This window comes from Paroedura picta, chromosome 3, assembly GCF_049243985.1.
Source record: "Paroedura picta isolate Pp20150507F chromosome 3, Ppicta_v3.0, whole genome shotgun sequence".
In the NCBI taxonomy this organism is placed as follows: Eukaryota; Metazoa; Chordata; class Lepidosauria; order Squamata; family Gekkonidae; genus Paroedura; species Paroedura picta.
Genome location: NC_135371.1, coordinates 15,641,173 through 15,658,709, shown reverse-complemented (window position 1 = coordinate 15,658,709; position 17,537 = coordinate 15,641,173). Strand labels below are relative to the sequence as shown.

Here is a 17,537-nt window from a genome sequence, read left to right as displayed (position 1 = left end):
ATCCCTTCCTATGCGGGCTGATTTCAGAGCAAAACATCAACAATGACTCTGCAGTTTATACCTATGCAGGAGTGGTCGGGCCTCCTCAATTAAAGGGAAATTTCCCAGTGGGGTGCCCAATTAGAGGGTATCCAGTGGACAGCAACATGCCAAACCAAGCCCAATCAGCTCTGCTTTTACCTTAGTGGAATTACCTGGGGCAGGGCTGGCCTGGCAGGAGCTTTGGGAGCAGAACAAGGGGAGGGGGAGTGTTTCATGAGGCCACTTCAAGGGGAAGAGCCAGATGTGATGTCTCTGCATCCAGTGATGCTCTAGTCACTTCCCAAAACTCTTATGGTACAAGCATAGGGATGGGGAGATTCCTGCAGAATCGCTAAACATGCTGATGTTTTCCCTTCCCATTTGTCCCCTGCTGTCCCACTCAGAGAGGGCAAAGGACAAGGATCCAGGTAGGGTTTTGCCCTCTATTCCTTGGCAGAAGTGAGCTTCTGTCCGTTGTTGGTGAGCAGCCCTACAGCACTGACTTGGAGCATGGCAGAGGTCACTCTGTTTGAATTGGCCAGGGGCTAGCTCCTGGTCTGCTCCTGCCCCCATGCCCCCTTGTGAGCCAAAATTATTTCAAAATATACTTGGAAGCGATACAAAAAAGCATCATTTCAGCAGAACTTAATCTGTCTGCAAAATTTGGTGGGGAAAGGGAACATTGCACCCATGGCTGAGCATTTCTTCCCCGGGTTCATTTAACTTTCCCATGCCCCAGCGAGGCTGAACACAGTCAAAGCAATGCCGATGTCAACCAAGCCAGGACAGGCAGAAAGTCTACCATTCTCCACTGTTCACGTCCCTATTAACAGCAGGCCCTTCCTTCTTCCTCCCCCCCCCCCAGCATACCTGTAGCATTCAGAGCCAAGCGAACACGTACACACGGCTGGCATTCACGCGAGCACCGCTGAACTGTGCTGAGGGCGAGGCTTGGCACAGAGAGGGCTGGTCCTTCCGTCAACTTTTGTTGGCATCGTGGTCTGGAGAGGGGCCAAAAGACTGTAGGCAAAAGCAGAAGGATTTTTGTAGACTATATGAGAGATAAAGGGGGGAACAACTATCTTGCTTACATGCTTTCACCTATTCCAAGCTTCCTGGTCAACGCTATCTGGGCCAACTAAGGTCTTCTGAGGTCTACAGCATCATTATGATTTTGAAATAAGGTTGGCAGCTTTAGATTAGGAAACACCTGGAGATTTGAGGGAGTCCAGAGAAGGCAGGATTTGGAGAGGGGAGGGACTCCAATGGGTATAATGCACTAAAGTTCAACTTCCAAAGCAGCCATTTCCTCCAGGTGAACTGATCTTCAGTCCCCACCTGAACTCTGGCAACCATATCCTAATGGCTATGTGCCAGTTTTGATCCACATGTTAGATCTGGTCAGCTTTTTCACCTTACTCCACCCAATTCCCTTCCTTCTTCCAGTCCCTGTTGCCTACACCTTTCTCCCCTGCAGGTCCCACAATCTCCAGCATGGCCTTTTTGGTAGACAAAGGGTCCCCTTACCACTCATCCCTACAGGGGAAGCTGGCTGGATCCAACCCAGTGTTTGGAAGTGGCAACATGCACACACAGAAGCTACCTTCCACAGAGTCAGGCCTGTGGTCTATTAGGCCCTTTCTGCTCTGGATCAGTAGTGGCCATTGCAGGACCTTGAGCCACTCACTGAGTCTAACTCGCCACTCCAGGGCCTCAAACAGAGGTCTTTCCCATCCTCTACTGCTGGGGTGTGGCTCTCTAGACGTCCAAGGACTACAATTCCCACGAGGCCCTGCAGTAGATGCAAGCCTTTATCAAGCCCAGAATAGAAACATCTAAATTCAGATCCTTCCTCAGCCACAGAGTAATTGTGAAGGAAAATCAGGTTAGGCGAGATGTTTGGACTGGCAAATTCTTCGGAGGAGAATGGGACAAAACAATGTAATTAATAATCCCAGGAGTGGATGCACAGATCCTCGGTATCTCATCCCATCCTACCACAATTTGATCCTCCGAGCAGGTTAAAGTTGACACGGAGTCAGAAGCAGTAGGGACGCCCTCTTCCTGGGCACTGCAGTGCAGAGCCGTTAGATAGAGGAATGTTTTTTCGGATCCTGATTTGCATTATGGTGCACAGATTTCAGTCGGCTAATATGCTCAGCAGCCATTTGAAACTGTCCTGCAGCCATTAACACGTTTGCCCCTCCTCGCATGCAAAACGAATTGGAGTTACACATACGAGTGCCACAGGTGGGCTGGAAAACACCTGGAGATTTGGAGGAATGCAGCTTGGAGAGAGCAAGGTTTGGGGAGGCGAGGGATCTCAGTGGGGTATAATGCCACTTCTAAAAATTGGCAACCCTAGCTGCATAGCACAGAAAGAGTCCTGGGCTGCGTCTTCACCGCCAAGAGGACATGAACAACAACTGGCACTCATTTGCTGGCCCGACAGTAAATTACATCCGTCTCCTTGACATGTTTTGTATGTGCAATAGTTTGTCCTTGAGATTGATGGGAGTTACATAACTGCTCAATACACGACTACGCCCTGACATAACCAGCTACTGAGCAAGGAAATAAAAGACACAGAGGAACAAAAAGCATAGTAGGGCTGCCAAGGTAAAGTCGAAGAAGAAAAGCGGAAGGTGTTGCAGGAGATCCTGCACCAGCCGCTGAGTATAGAGAGATGCACTAAGAAAATTGGCGTTTTTGATGGCTCCAACCCAACACCTACTTTTGCTTAACTTTGTTTGACAGCTTCCAAAAGTTCCCTTCCTCTGCATGCCTGCTTACAAGTAATCCCTCAGTGGGATTTATTTCGGAGTAAACATGTAAAGGATCATGCATGTCTTTCATTCTCCAGTACTGGGTCTTGTCTTAGAGCCTCGATACTATTTCCCCTGCTGAACAGGAAAATCCTGCAGTCCCTGGAACTGTGATATTTAGAGTTATAGTCGCATAGTGTCCTCGACTGCCTCTCTGGAACACAGGACTCGCTCAGCTTAATCTCAAGGCAGAATTTTGAGTCAAGTCCCAGGATATCTGGAACCACATCTTCAGAAGACTGATTTTATTCGCAAGTGAGGGGAGATTAGAGCAAGGCAACAGCGGCAGGCCACAAAGCACTCCCCAAGGAGAAATTGCCCCCCTCTTAAATTACTATTAGTAATCATCATATAGCAATAATCTTTATTCTTGTATCCTGCCCTTCCTGGTAGCTCAGAGTGTGTAATAACATAAATTAAACAATCAGCTATTAAAAAACAGTAAATTCATTAAAAACCTTTGTATACATTCCAGTGGGGGTGTGGGGGTATATGTCAGATCTTCTTGGAGGGCTGATCTTCCTTCTATCTCAGCAGAGTGGCCGGCTCTTGTACTATCTGGCCTCTACTATATGCCTAATGGGCCAGCTCTGCCTTATAGGCCCTGCAGATCCGGTTAAAGTCCAGAAGGGCCCTGATCTCTAATTCAGGTATTTGTTGTGTTGCAAGGGATGCCAACCTCCAGGTGAGACCAGGGGATTCTATGGAATTACAGCTAATCTCCAGAATACTGAGATCAGTTTCCCTGGAGAAAATAGATAGTTTGGAGGGTGAACTCGATGGCACTGTATCCTACCAAGGTCCCTGTTCTCCCCAAGCTCCATTCCCAGATCTCCAGGAATTTCTCAACCTGGATCTGACAAAAAAAATAAAATAAAAAATCCCCTGCTGATGGCCAGGGGGAACCCGGCAACTTTAAAGGTTGCCAACACTGCCTTGAGAATTTGGAGTGGTCATTAGGAAAACACTTTAGGTTCTCCTAGACTCAGTAGTATACCATGCACTATACCAGGGGTAGTCAAACTGCGGCCCTCCAGATGTCCATGGACTACAATTCCCAGAAGCCCCTGCCAGCATTCGCTGGCAGGGGCTTCTGGGAATTGTGGTCCATGGACATCTGGAGGGCCGCAGTTTGACTACCCCTGCACTAGACCTTCCAAAGCTGTCGTATTCTCCATTAGAACTGATCCCTGCTGTCTGAAAATCAGTTGTAATTCTGGGAAATCTCCCATGTGGAAGTTGGTAACCCTCAGTGGAAAAGAGCCATGGAGCAAAGCAGCTGGGAGAAGCTTGATTTCTCTCAAGGAAACAGCTAAAGGGGTTAGACCCTCTCTCCAGCACCACGGTCCCCAGCATGGCTGTATGTAAATGAAACGAAAGATGTCAGAAGATGTGGTCATGGGAGCTCTCTCTGCTCATCTAGGTGCACCTTCAAGAGAGACACCCATTGATTAGGGCTACAGTCACCAGAATCAAGTGGGAAAGTTTTTTCTCTTCTGGGCCACATCCTGCTGCGAATGGAGAGCTGCATATTGGGATGTTCCCATGATGTGGCTCCAGATTGGGAACTACCTGGAGATTTTGTGGGAGGAGCCTGAGAGGGGTCGGGTGGGGTAAGGGGAGAAGAGGGGCTTGGCGTCGTGGTTAAGAGTGGCAGCTTCTAATCTGGCAAGCTGGGTTTGATTCCCCGCTCCTCCACAGGCAGCCAGCTGGGTGACCTTGGGCTTGCCACAGCTCTGTTAGAGTTGTTCTCACAGAGCAGTCCTGTCAGGGCTCTCTCGGCCCCACCTCCCTCACAGGGTGTCTGTTGTGGGGAGAGGAAAGGGAAGAGGATTGTAAGCTGCCTTGAGACTCCTTGCAGTGAAAAGCAGGGTATAAAAACCAATTCTTCAGTGGAGCAAATTGTAATAGAGTCCATCTTCCAGAGTGGCCATTTTCTCCAGGTGAACTTATCTCTGTCTTATGGAGATGGATTGTAAACCCAGGAGTTTTCCAGCCACTAGCTGGACATTCGCAACCACAGACCCACCACCCAACTAAGCATCTTCAAATATGTACCTTTTGTGCTTTTGGCCTGAAGTAGCAAAGTTCAGTAAAAGCTCTCCCAGTCGGACAAATTGCCTTTCCCTGAAACTTCTGTGGCGCTGCAGTGCCCTTCCTGCATTGGCCCCAGCAACATCCCTGTCTGTGTTCAGGGCTTTCAAAAATCTTTCCTCTGAATGGCTCTCTCCTCCCACAATAACCCTGGGCTACTGGCAAACGGAGAGCCTCTTGTGGCGCAGAGTGGTAAGGCAGCGATATGCTGTCTGAATCTGTCTGCCCATGAGGTTGGGAGTTCAATCCCAGCAGCCGGCTCAAGGTTGACTCAGCCTTCCATCCTTCCGAGGTCGGTAAAATGAGTACCCAGCTTGCTGGGGGGTAAACGGTGATGACTGGGGAAGGCACTGGCAAACCACCCCGTATTGAGTCTGCCAAGAAAACGCTAGAGGGCGTCACCCCAAGGGTCAGACATGACTCAGTGCTTGCACAGGGGATACCTTTACCTTTACCGGCAAACGGGTACTTATGGTTTACTCACCTCTAGCTTTGCAGGCCTGTAACAAGAGAGAAGGAGAGAATTAGTAAGGGAAAGCGGAATCCAGATCCCTCCTGGAGACTAATTGCAGCCCTAGGTAAGGAGAATCTAAAATGCCTGAAGGGGGGTGGGGTGGCCTCAAAGGGCTGCCCATCCCTGGTTTACCACTCTTTCCTGGTTCTGTGACAGTGAAACACGTAGGCCTCTGCTGTATTTAGTGCGGATAAAACTGCTAGAGGTTGCAAAGCGTGGGAGGTCAGTTAGGTGCATTTGTAGGCTGAGCCTGTGGACAGTTTGGTTCAGTTTAATTCAGGCACTGGTTTTCACTCAGGCTAGGGGGAGAACACAGACGCACCCAAGATACCAGCCCACTTGCCCACACATCCTGATACGAGTCATCTGTGGTCTGAAAGAAAGGAAGAAAGAACCAAGTGTTGTAACACTTTCCACCTGACTCCCTCCCTACAAGCAATGCCAACCACATGAAAGTAATCGAGAACTCTGCTATAGGTCCCGTGGCTTCCTCTGTGCTTACGAGGGTGGCCGCTGCACCCCACGCTGCCGTGTTTAGAAGCGCCTCTTGGATTGTGTAACGCTTCGGCGATAACACACCACTGGAAAACTAGCAGTGCGTGGCGTGTTATCGCTGCCAGGTTATGCAATCAGACATCTGCTTCTGCAGGAAAAGGGTGGAGGAATTTCATGGAGATGGGAGGAAGATTCCATTTTATAGGGATTCCGGGCTCTCCCCTCCTGAACTGCTCGTGAGGTTGTCGTCAGAAAAGTTCCCAAATCCTCCTTACCTAGATGCTTTTGCCCGCTGTGAAAAGGGAACAAAATCTTATAGCAATGGCCATAATATTTGTATGATAAATGCTCCTTTTTCCTATCTTGTGCCCAGCTGTTAATCTAAGGTGGGGGGGGTCCCAAAATGGGCAGAGTACACCCTCCCTGGGGGGTGGGGTGGAAGGACACAGGGGGGCAGTGAGGAATTTGGGGGCCGTGGGGGGACAGTGGGGGGGTTAGCAATCTGAATCTTCTTGCTGCAACTGTGGGCCCTGCGGGATATTTCAGTGTTCCGCAGGGCCTGCAAAACGGAGCTCTTCCGCCAGGTCTACGGTTGAGGCCAGGCAACAAGGAAGATCTGGGCCCTCCCAACATGAGTGGCGGTAGTGAGATACATCTGCGCCCTCGGTTCACCCTCTCCCTACTAGTGTGTATTTTAGGGCAGGGGTAGTCAACCTGTGGTCCTCCAGATGTTCATGGACTACAATTTTGCTGGCAGGGGCTCATGGGAATTGTAGTCCATGAGCATCTGGAGGACCACAGGTTGACTACCCCTGTTTTAGGGGATATTTAGGTATGTGTTTTCTGCCACAGCATCTTTTCTGGTTTCTTTTTTCTTTCAGGCTTTTATATTGTATGTAAGGGGATTTTTTTACGCCTGTTTTAAGGGGTTTATGGGGATTTTAGACTACATTGTAACCCGCCTCAAACCGTTGGGGAGAGGGGGCCTATAAATTTAAATATAATAATAATAATTTTACATTGCCTGCCTCTGAGTAGTAGTGACCTCCCATCCCATGGTTGACCAGGCCTAACCCTGTAGTTCCAGAAGGTGGGCTGGATGGAATCATATTTCTACTGAGCGCCTTCCTCTCCTTAGACTCAGTCCTTCCCAGGCTCCACCCCAGATCTTCAGGAATTTCTAAGGTGACCAGATGTTAACATTGGTAAAGCAGGACACCATTAACTGGGGGGGAGTTCTTGATTCAAAATTTGGTCTATATGGAGCAACAGAAAGTTTCATAGAACGCAAAAATAGTAAAAGGTAAAGATATCCCCTGTGCAAGCACCGAGTCATGTCTGACCCTTGGGGGTGACGCCCTCTAGCGTTTTCATGGCCAATACGGGGTGGTTTGCCAGTGCCTTCCCCAGTCATGACCGTTTGCCCCCCAGCAAGCTGGGTACTCATTTCACTGACCTCGGAAGGATGGAAGGCTGAGTCAAACTTGAGCCAGCTGCTGGGATTGAACTCCCAGCCTCATGGGCAAAGCTTTCAGACGGCTGCCTTACCACTTTGCGCCACAAGAGGCTCATGCAAAAATAGTATTGTAATATATATATATATATATATATATATATATATATATATATATATATATATATAAGGTAAAGGTATCGGTATCCCCTGTGCAAGCACCGGGTCGTGTCTGACCCTTGGGGTGACGCCCTCCAGCGTTTTCATGGCAGACTCAATACGGGGTGGTTTGCCAGTGCCTTCCCCAGTCATGACCGTTTACCCCCCAGCAAGCTGGGTACTCATTTTACCGACCTCGGAAGGATGGAAGGCTGAGTCAACCTTGAGCCGGCTGCTGGGATTGAACTCCCAGCCTTATGGGCAAAGCTTTCAGACGGCTGCCTTACCACTCTGCGCCACAAGAGGCTCTAATATATATATATATATATATTTAATTTCAAGATAAGTACAATTTGCCAGGTACCCCCAGATGTCCCTCCAAAAGTGGGACAACCTGGTCATCTTATTCTTAACCCAAGGCTGGCAACCCTTCCCCAAAAGTGTGTTTGTATGGGCTGGCGGGGGGGGGGGCACTAGGGATGTGATCTGGAATCGGCAGCCCAATAAAGTTTGGGAGCTGCTCACCTAAAGCAATTTTTAGCACGAGAAAGAAAATGTGCAGTCAAGTCGCAACCAGCATATAGGTCGTCCCGGCCATGGGGCATTCAACGCAAGATACAAGCAGAGGGGGTTTGCCATGGCCTGCTTTCCTTGGTAGTCTCCCATCCATGTACTGACCACTGCTGACCCTGCTTAGCTTTCAAGGTCACCCGAGCTTAGGCCAAACTCAGGCTATTCAGAACATGGTGAGAAAACCGGGGGAGGAGGAATCAAAAAGTTGTGTCTTTGTGAACCTAGGGTTGCTAATTATTGCTAACGATCAGGTTAGGGTAGTCGGGATTCCCGCCCCCAAGCCTTTAACAACTGGAAGACAAGCAGAAGCTCAACAAGCAGAGTATTTCGAGGCTGAAAATGTTTGTTTGCTGAATTTCTGTCATTCCTGCAGACGATAACAGCAGAAAAGCCCTGCCACGAAAAAGCGGGGAGGGAGCCAAACCCTACATCGAGGTAGCATTAGCTGGTTAAGCAGTTTTCAGGGCTGTGTTTGACACACAGTGAATGACCAGAATTTTCCCCTGTTTCAGTACACGATTCAGAAGTTCTGTTTCTCCCACTTGTCGCCTTACTTAGCAGCACACCAAGTTGATCCTCCTAAGGTGACCAGATTTTAACATTGGTAAAGCGGGACACCAATGACCGGAATTTGGTTTATATGGAGCAACAAAAATTTCCATAGAATGCATAGAATGCAAAAATAGTATTGTAATATATATATTTTTAAATTTCAAGTGCAATTTGCCAGGTACCCCCAGATGTCCCTCCAAAAGTGGGACAATCTGGTCAGCTTATCATTGGCCTACTCACCTCAGGGGCTGGCCTGGATTTCCAGAAGACCAGACTCTGAGGCAGGCCAAGATCTGTCAGTGGGCTACCTCAGCTTCTGCCTTGCCCACTTGCTCCTCCCCTCGCCATTTTCTTCTCTCCCCATCCCTTTCTGGATTCTAGTGATGCTAAATTGATAATGGGGGTGGGAGCAACCAGTTGATGGTATCAAGGGGTCCTCCTCAACCCCCCACAAGGTTCACACTGAGAAGCAATGTCAGGGAAATCTCCAACTCATTCTCTCAATTTTGTTAGCTTCACCAAAGTCCAGCTAGAGGCGACATGGGGCAGATATCTGTTGCCATGGAAAAGGTGGAACAAAGAGGTCAGTGTAGGTTGCCAACCTCCAAGTGGGACCCGGAAATCTCCTGGAATTACAACTGATCTCCAGACTAGAGAAAATATGGTGGCTTTACAGGGTGGACTCTATGGCAGGGGTAGTCAAACTGCGGCCCTCCAGATGTCCATGGACTACAATTCCCAGGAGCCCCCTGCCAGCGTTCGCTGGCAGGGGGCTCCTGGGAATTGTAGTCCATGGACATCTGGAGGGCCACAGTTTGACTACCCCTGCTCTATAGTATTAGATCCCACTGAGGTTCCTGTCCTCCCAGGCTCCACCCCTAAAATCTCCAGGAATGTTTCAACCCAGAATTGGCAACCCTAACTGGGGGGAAATAAAGGGCAGAGGCCTTCAAACAGTATATAACTAACTATGGGTACTACCCCCAAAAAGCAAGAAATTGGAATACAGCTGAGTCTTCATTCTACTTTCCTTCATCAACTGATTTTTTAAAAAAAAACTGCTATCCATGCATTTGAAACTGCCTTTCACACTTGCACACTAACAGAGAGGGATGTTCAGGAGGGCATGAAATTATACATGCAAAACCAGTCTTAGTTCTGGTGCCATCTCAGGCTACAGGTGGGAAGAGGGCTGCATGTTTGAACAGTCCCTCAAAAAAAAAAAAATTAAAGCTCCTGGCATGTACAATACTCATATTGGCCTGACTTTTCCCCAAACTTGCTGGTATTCTGCACACTGGGAGTTTGCTTTATGGGGAAGCTGTCAATCGTCCAAACAGGTTCCCCTGCCTGAGGACTGAAGGGGTGCCATCCAGGAAGATTTTTTAGCTCTGATCCTAAATCATCTGGCAATATGGCTCGACTCTCAAAAAACAACGGTTGCCAGCTTGTTGGTAGCCAGCCAGCCAAATGAAAGAGCCATTTTGTTGGAGCCCGACGTCTGATACTTCCAAGGAACATTCATCTGTCTTTTTGCAAACTACGAAAACATTTCTTGTGTTTCATTTTAATTGCCATAGAGCGTCAGTTCCCACAGACCAAAATTACTCATATAAAATAGATAGCTCTTACACCATCCAAACATGTCCCTTTGGCAGCTAAGCTCCCATGCCATATAAAAGTTTCATGCACACCAACAAAAGGTTGTTTCTATACAAAAGGTTTTGCTCCATGTGCCTCCCTCTTAACCTGCAGTTTTGTTTTGTTTTTGCTTCCATGCAATACTCTCATGCCATGGTCTATCTCAGCCTTTCTCAACTTTTTTACCATTGAGAAACCCCTGAAATATTCTTGTGGTTTCAAGAAACCTCAGAAGTAGTTCGATCATGCAGAATATAATAGGGAAACACTGCTGTGTGCATGCCCACCGTGGGCTCCACCTCTTCCCACCCCCTCCAGGCCCATCACTGGCCATTTTGGGAGGGTTGGCCAGGTCAACATGACCATATATCACCCAATAAACATTTAACAAATTTTAAAAATGTATAAAACATTAATTAACTACCACCCATTCAGGAAACACTTCCAGGGCTGTCAAGAAACCCCTGGTCTTCCGATTATATATTGACCTACCTCGCTGATTATTTTCTAAAACCAACTTTGGTATCATCTTACCTGATGATCATAGAGCTAATCTGGCCACTCTTGCAGATGGGAAGGTGGAAATTTTCTAACCTCCCTGACCTCATCTGGCAACATTTCCTCCCACCCCTTTGCTCCTGCCATTTGCCTCCCCCTGCCACATAAACTTATTTTTCCAGCTATTTTTAATCAGTAGTAGATATAATGCTATAACAATATATTTTCTAGTGAAAAAGTATTTTGCTGATTGGTGGGTGAGTGGACATCTCAAGGAGAATCAGCCCATGTGGACCATTTATTTATTTATATCTATTTATTCTGAGATTTATACCCCACCTCACCCAGCGGTACCAGCTCGAGGCGGCCCACAATAAAACCATAAAACAATAAGCATATCAAAGGTTACACAGTAACCAACGCCATTAAAATACAGCTAATATCAACCCCCAAATGTATTGCCTCTGCGGACTGTTTTACTTCATTATAGACATTATTCTTTCTAGTCCAACTTTCTCACTTTTGCTCAAGGCAGATTACACAGAGTGAGTCAATGCAATTGACAGATGAATCCTTAATCATTTTTGTAAGCAATTTTGTGACTCACTTAGCACAGGGCGATTTTATTGCCTGCATAGAAGAGCTCCCTTGAATGATTCAGTTCTGCATCACTGGCGGAAAGCCAGGGGGCTGCTTCTCATGCCTCGGCATCACCAGTGAAAACACTACAGGGACTGGATGCAACTATCAGCTAACTTAATGAGAACATAGAAACTGCACCAATTCCATGAGTAGCTCCTCAGAGCCCATGTGGTGCAGCGGTTAGCAGCTTCTAACCTGGGCAGCCGGGATTGATTCCCTCTTCCTCCACATGCAGCCAGCTGAGTGACCTTGGGCTCATCACAGCCCTGATAGTGCTGTCCTGACCCAGCAGTCCTGTCAGAAACTCTCTCCGCCCCACCTCCCTCGCAGGTTGTTGGTTGTGGGGAGAGGAAGGGAAGGCGACTGGAAGTCGCTTTGAGACTCCTTCAACCAGGGGACGAAAACCCAACTCTCTAGCTAAATTTTAGTCCAGTACCCCCTTAGAGAGCAACAAGAGTTTCAGGGTATAAGATTTTGAATTAAAACTCTGCCAGAAGTGAGACTCACGTCGGAGGGAGAGAGCTTTGGCTCGCTCCTGAATCTCTCGCTGGTCTCTAGGGCTACAGACTTGAATCTGTTTTAAAGCGGGCCAACGGGCCTCCCTTCTGAAATGAATGCCATGGATAGAATTGGAGAGCGTTCATTCCCACGTGTGCGGGAAGCTGCCAAGGTGATTGGCAAGGGCATGAAAGGGGATGGCATCTCAAGCAACGGGAGACAGAGGCTGGGGACCAGGGGGTAAGTGCCAAAGAGTCAAGGAAGGGAGTGACCCTTTGGGATCAGCTTGAGCTTTGGTTCTTTTCAGAAGCACCTGCCCTTGTCCTTTGCATTAGAAGCCTTGGCATGGTATCCAGGAAATGAAGAGGACCGGACAGGACATGGGAACGCTGCACAGAAGGGAGGATCCTTCTGGCTGGGCCCTGATGCTCAAAATATACCCAGGGCTGAGTGGCAAGCAAGACCTTAGTTTTTCCGGGAGGTCAGAGCTGCTAACAGGGAGAAGCAAGCAAGCAGAGCCAATGGGCCCGGCTTCCAACTACTGTGCAGCACCTTGTTTGTGTTACTGCATTTTTATGACCCACGAAGGCTCCCAAGGCAGTCTCCCTTTCAAGCACTACCAGCTTCAGTCAACAGACAGCTGCATCACGTGGCCCACAGCTCTCCTCGGGGATCAACATGTCCTGTGCTGATCCTCAGTTCTGCTGCACTGCTATGCCAACGTTGCTAAGGGACTCAGGAGAATACTAAACGTGCTATGCTCTTCCCTACCCCCCCCCCGCTCCCCGCACGTGCCAGTTCTCTGAGTGCTACATTTGTGCACAACAGAACCAGAGATGAAGCACATCGGTCCCCCCAAAATAAAAACAAACAAACACTTCCAAACTTGCTGAACCATTAAGATGTTTGGGGACAGCAGGCTGACCTTTCCTCGTCCCACCCCTTCCCCCAAAGCAAACAGCCTGCGCGAGTCTGTGCCGCTCAAGACCTGCCTTGCGAAGGGCGCATAATGCACAGCTTGCCCCCCATCCCATCCCTCCTTCCCAGGACTCAAGTCTTCATGGGCCCCCTTGCAACAAGATCTGATTCTTCCTCCCCAACCTCCCCCCCCCCGCAGCTGCCCAAAGCCCGATTCCTTACAATGTTGGAGGTGACTTGTGGGCCGTCGAGAAGCAGGTGGGTCCCGGGTGCGGCAGGCAAACAGGTCAGCAGGAGGGCGGCGGGGAGCAGCAGCAGCAGCAGGGCCCTGCGCAAAGTGGGGCTCCCCATGGGCTGCCGAGCTGGAGCTCAGCTGGGCCAGAACATGGCTGTTGCTAAACAGGCAAAGCGCTCGACGCACCGAGGCCCCGGGCCGCTGCAGGCGAGTCTCCACCCCGCCTTCTCTCACGCAGGACAAGGTGCGCGGCCCTGCCCCTGCCTAAATAGACTCGCTGGGCTGCATTCCTCCGCTGCTTGCTGCAGCTGCCTCGCGCACGGGCGGGACGGCCGCAGAAGCCTTGCTGGGTATTCTCCCCAATTGTCCTGAGCAGCAGTAAACCTCCCTAGGTCTCCCGGCTGCGAGTCACGTGGCTTCTGCTCACCTCAAGTCTGTCTCTGCAAACAGTCATTTCCCCACCGCCACCCGCCAAAACAGAAAAAAAAAGTTTGCAAAGACCTGAGGAAACTGGGACGGGCTGTGGGTGACCTGATTTAGCTGAGGTTGTCTGTCAGGCTGGGCCTCTGAAGGTAGTGGGGAGGTCAGCATTCACATAAGCAACGGGTCCCGGTGTGGGGTTAAAAATCTGGCAGGGAGGATTTCTGGGGATTTGGGAGGGATGCATGAAACAGGGAGAGTTTTGGGGGGGGAGATGGCTCAGCAAGGAATTCTTATCCATATCCTCTAAAGCACCATTTCTCTGTAGCCAGCCTAGGATTTCTGTTTCTCTCAGCTCTATGGTATACCACAGAGTCCAGGATCCAGTGGCTGCCATTTGCTCCTGAAGACAGATGGAAGGGCTAGTCTGGAGTGCAGTTGTCAGTCTGGGAGAACTCAAAAGTTTCCACTGAGATGTTGACAACCCTATCGTAGCACAGAAAAGGAGGGAGGGAAGAGGCTAAGAGCCAGCCCTTCTCTTCCTGTCTCACACCCACACTCCTGTGTGATGATACCACCTTGTATGCAAAGGTTACATCCCAAGGGCATAGAAACACATGGCTTGAAAGGGAAATCCCGTAAAACCAGAAAATCCCATTTTTGCCCACTTTGGGCCAGTTCTATGTGAAAATTCAAAATGCCCAAACATGACTTGGGGAATTAATTTCTGGGGGGGAAATGTTTGTATTCTAAACAGCCTAAAGGAATATCTTGCAGCCTGGAATTTTCTTTCCCCTAGTCCCACGTAACAAATGTACTAGATATACAAAGATTAAAATGGGAAAAGATTGCAAAACATGAAAGCTAACAAAATTTTCAAATTAAAATACAATATAGCTAGTAACACTGTCTTTACTCTGATATCACTCAAGTCTTCCTTATTGTAAGCCATAACTTCTTCGAGTAGTAATCCAAGAGAACAATTTTGAGGTCACAATTAATTGCATGTATTATTTCCGAAATCCCTTAAAGTGCCCTGCAAAATAGGCCAATATTACTGAGAAAATGACTTCCCAGAGTGCATTCAGAGTGAGGATGATGGCCTTTTATGCGCGCACAGCTTACTTCCAATTTTCATTTAAGTTGCATTAGTAGGGCTTTACTTTGAATCCAGTGCCTGCACTCTGCATTCTCCCCCCCCCCCAATTTTCTCTTGGAAATCGCAGTCTATATGTTCTGCACACCAATAAGGAACAGAACCACTGCATTTGTTTGTTTGTGCGTGTGTGTGTGTGTGTGTCTGTCTGCGTGTGTGTCTGTGGTGTGAGTTTAGTCAGTTTAGTGCTTGGGTGTGTTTTTTGAAATTGTAAGCAGAGGTTCTTCAAGTTGAATTTACTATCGAGTAGCCATCTTAGTAGCTCTCCCCCTTTCATTGGTGTACAAGCTCCACTATTGCTTACTTTCCCGTCTTGTCCATTTCTGGAGGGGAATCTTAAGAAGCTGAATGAATCTCGTGATACAACTTTTTTGCTAAACTTGGATCAGTTTGCTGCTATTGTCCCCTTCACTCAGAGAGGCTCCGTTGGCTGTTCGCATGCTGGGAGGGAGATGCCACCAGTGCAACAAATGCTGAGCGTCTGGCTTAAAGCAGCAGCACAAGGGAGCTCAAGCCAGTGGTGCAGGGGACATGTTTAGCAGCAGTGGTGACTGCTCTCAGCCATTCCTAGCTTGCAGCTAGACACTGTGCTGAGGGGAGGCTCAGCAATCCTGTAGGAGCAGTTTCTGGAGATGCTGAGTGCCCTGATCTCCTAGCTGGGAAGGGAGAACTCTTTCCACATCTCCAGGACTTTGTGTAGGATCAGCTGCAGGGGAGGAGGAGGGTGTGATCCAGCCCAGTTGAGTCTTGCTCAAGCTGAACCCTGCATTGGCTCTCACTTGCTCTGTTGCTGGTACGCTCTGCCCAAAGGGCTGGAAAAGTTTCCCTATTCTGGATTTGCTCTGATTCTGATGAAACATCCACACGTGAAGAAACAGACACTTCCAAGGTGAACATAGCCTCTCCTCCTGAGGGCTGACATTTTTTAAAACTTTCTCACACACACACACAATTTTTGAAACTTCCCCTATCACTAATTTCCCCCCTACTGATCCAGGTTTAGTGAAAAGGCTGTATTGCTAGAGTAATCCCATATGCTAAAAAATTAAATGGATATGCAACAACAGAGCTTTAACGCCAATGAAAGGGGGAGGATGGTGGGAGGAACAACGTGAATGTGGGCATTGGAGTAGCCTCTGAGGTGCGGAAAGAGGGTTGGGGGCAGAAATCGGAGGGAATTATTATGCACTTTCAACTTGATAGTGGAGCAAGGGGGAAAAACCACCACAAAATCACTCTGAGAAAACACAGGGAAATAGCTATTGGAAAGCAATTTGAGCACTGAAGGGAGATAAAAACCATACAAAAAAAATTAAAATAAAGCACAATGGACATGTTCAGCCAAAGTGAGGGGAAATGCAGAACAAAAAACCCAAGGGACATGTGGGGAAATACCAGGGCATAAAAGGCCATAGTTTAAACTAGAGACTTCCTGATCTATCGTTCAGATACTTTCTTTGTCTCACTGTATTGGTCAGTTACTCTCTCAGCCCAGCCTACCTTACAGAGTTGTTGTGAGGATAAAATGGAGGAAGACAGGTTCTTGAACATTGCTTTGGGTTCTCATTGGGAAGAAAAATTGGGTAATACACTTACATATACATAATAGATAAATAATTCCTATTTGAATAGCAAAACATCTGTTTTCTTGGAGAATTTCCATTTGGATTGCCAACAGAAACAAACCTGTCTTTGTTTCCTCCTGGACCTTCAACAGCTGGCACATTATGAAAGGTAACATTCCAAATGTTGCCGTGGTGCAATAATTATTATTTACCACATATAAAACCAAGGCCTTTATAGCTCATTCCACTGGAACAATAGTGTCAGTCTTCAATTCTCTGTGGCTTGGCTAGCTTGAAGTCACTTGATATTCCTGTAGAACCCTGAAATATACAGGTCCTGGACCTTTACTTTTTAGAGAGCGAATGTCCTGATATTGCTGTTTTGATCAAGCAATCCTGTCAGAGCTCTCTCAGCCTCACCTCCCTCACAGGGTGTCTGTTGTGGGAAGAGGAAGGGAAGGCGATTGTAAGCCGCTTTGAGACTCCTTCGGGCAGTGAAAAAAAACAATTCTTCTTCTGTTAAGTGTATCCAACAATCCACAAATTGCTGTCACCAACATCATAAGAGTAACCGGCAATTCTGGGCACAACAGGAATGGGATTGGCGGGAAAAGTGAAAGTGGTGAGCAATTTAGTAGAAAGAAAAAGTTATTAATGAAGCTGAACCACCGTCTGGGGCAGCATGTCTGGGCACCTGCAGAGACCTGTAACTTCAAAGAGGGCCCACCAGTGCTTAGAGGTGAGTGGCCTGCCTATTCCTATGACAACTATGATGTCTTAGCAGACTTGGGCAATCTCCCATTCCTGTTAGCAGAGGCACTGGAAGAAATGGCCTGTAAGGTGAGCAAAATCACAAAACTATGGCTCACGTATTTTGGCCATATCATGCAATCCTACTCAGTGGAGAAAGCAATAATGCTAGGAATGATCAGTGGAAAAAGGAAACCAGCCTGACAAAGAACATGGTAATTAGACATGATCAAAATGGACACCAGCCAGAACATTGCATGGTTGAGGGAGGTTTTGCGGGATTGGAGATTGTGGTGAGAGCTAAGCCATGGGATCCCCAAGACTCAGGCTCAACTAAATGGCTGGCAACAACAATAACAGCAACTCTCTCATACTCCTTCTGATTCTGTGTCAGAGTTAATGGGATTTGAAGGAGAGCTGGATAGGCAAACCCACTTTTATTGCTCGCTCTTTTGAGCAGTAGGGGAAAATGGTGCCACTGGAATGGAATCATGCAACATTATTTCTGGCTATGTAAGCTGAAGTGAT

At 48.0% G+C, this 17,537-nt stretch overlaps 1 protein-coding gene across 2 annotated transcripts in view; it reads right to left on the bottom strand.

Annotated features, from left to right (window-relative positions):
- Nucleotides 1–13,729, bottom strand: part of IL17RE (interleukin 17 receptor E) — a 35,480-nt gene extending 21,751 nt beyond the window's left edge. Inside the window, exons 1-3 of one of the 2 annotated variants that reach the window (XM_077324863.1) lie at nucleotides 13,620–13,729; nucleotides 5,425–5,440; nucleotides 892–1,041 (exon numbers count right to left, since the gene is read on the bottom strand). In XM_077324863.1, coding sequence (XP_077180978.1) covers nucleotides 892–1,041; nucleotides 5,425–5,440; nucleotides 13,620–13,709 — 256 coding nt within the window. In that variant the 5' untranslated portion in view covers nucleotides 13,710–13,729. Of the gene's footprint in view, nucleotides 1–891; nucleotides 1,042–5,424; nucleotides 5,441–13,105; nucleotides 13,471–13,619 lie in introns of those variants that run through there. The other variant, XM_077324862.1, reaches the window with a different exon arrangement.
- Between the last annotated feature and the right edge of the window lie 3,808 nt (nucleotides 13,730–17,537).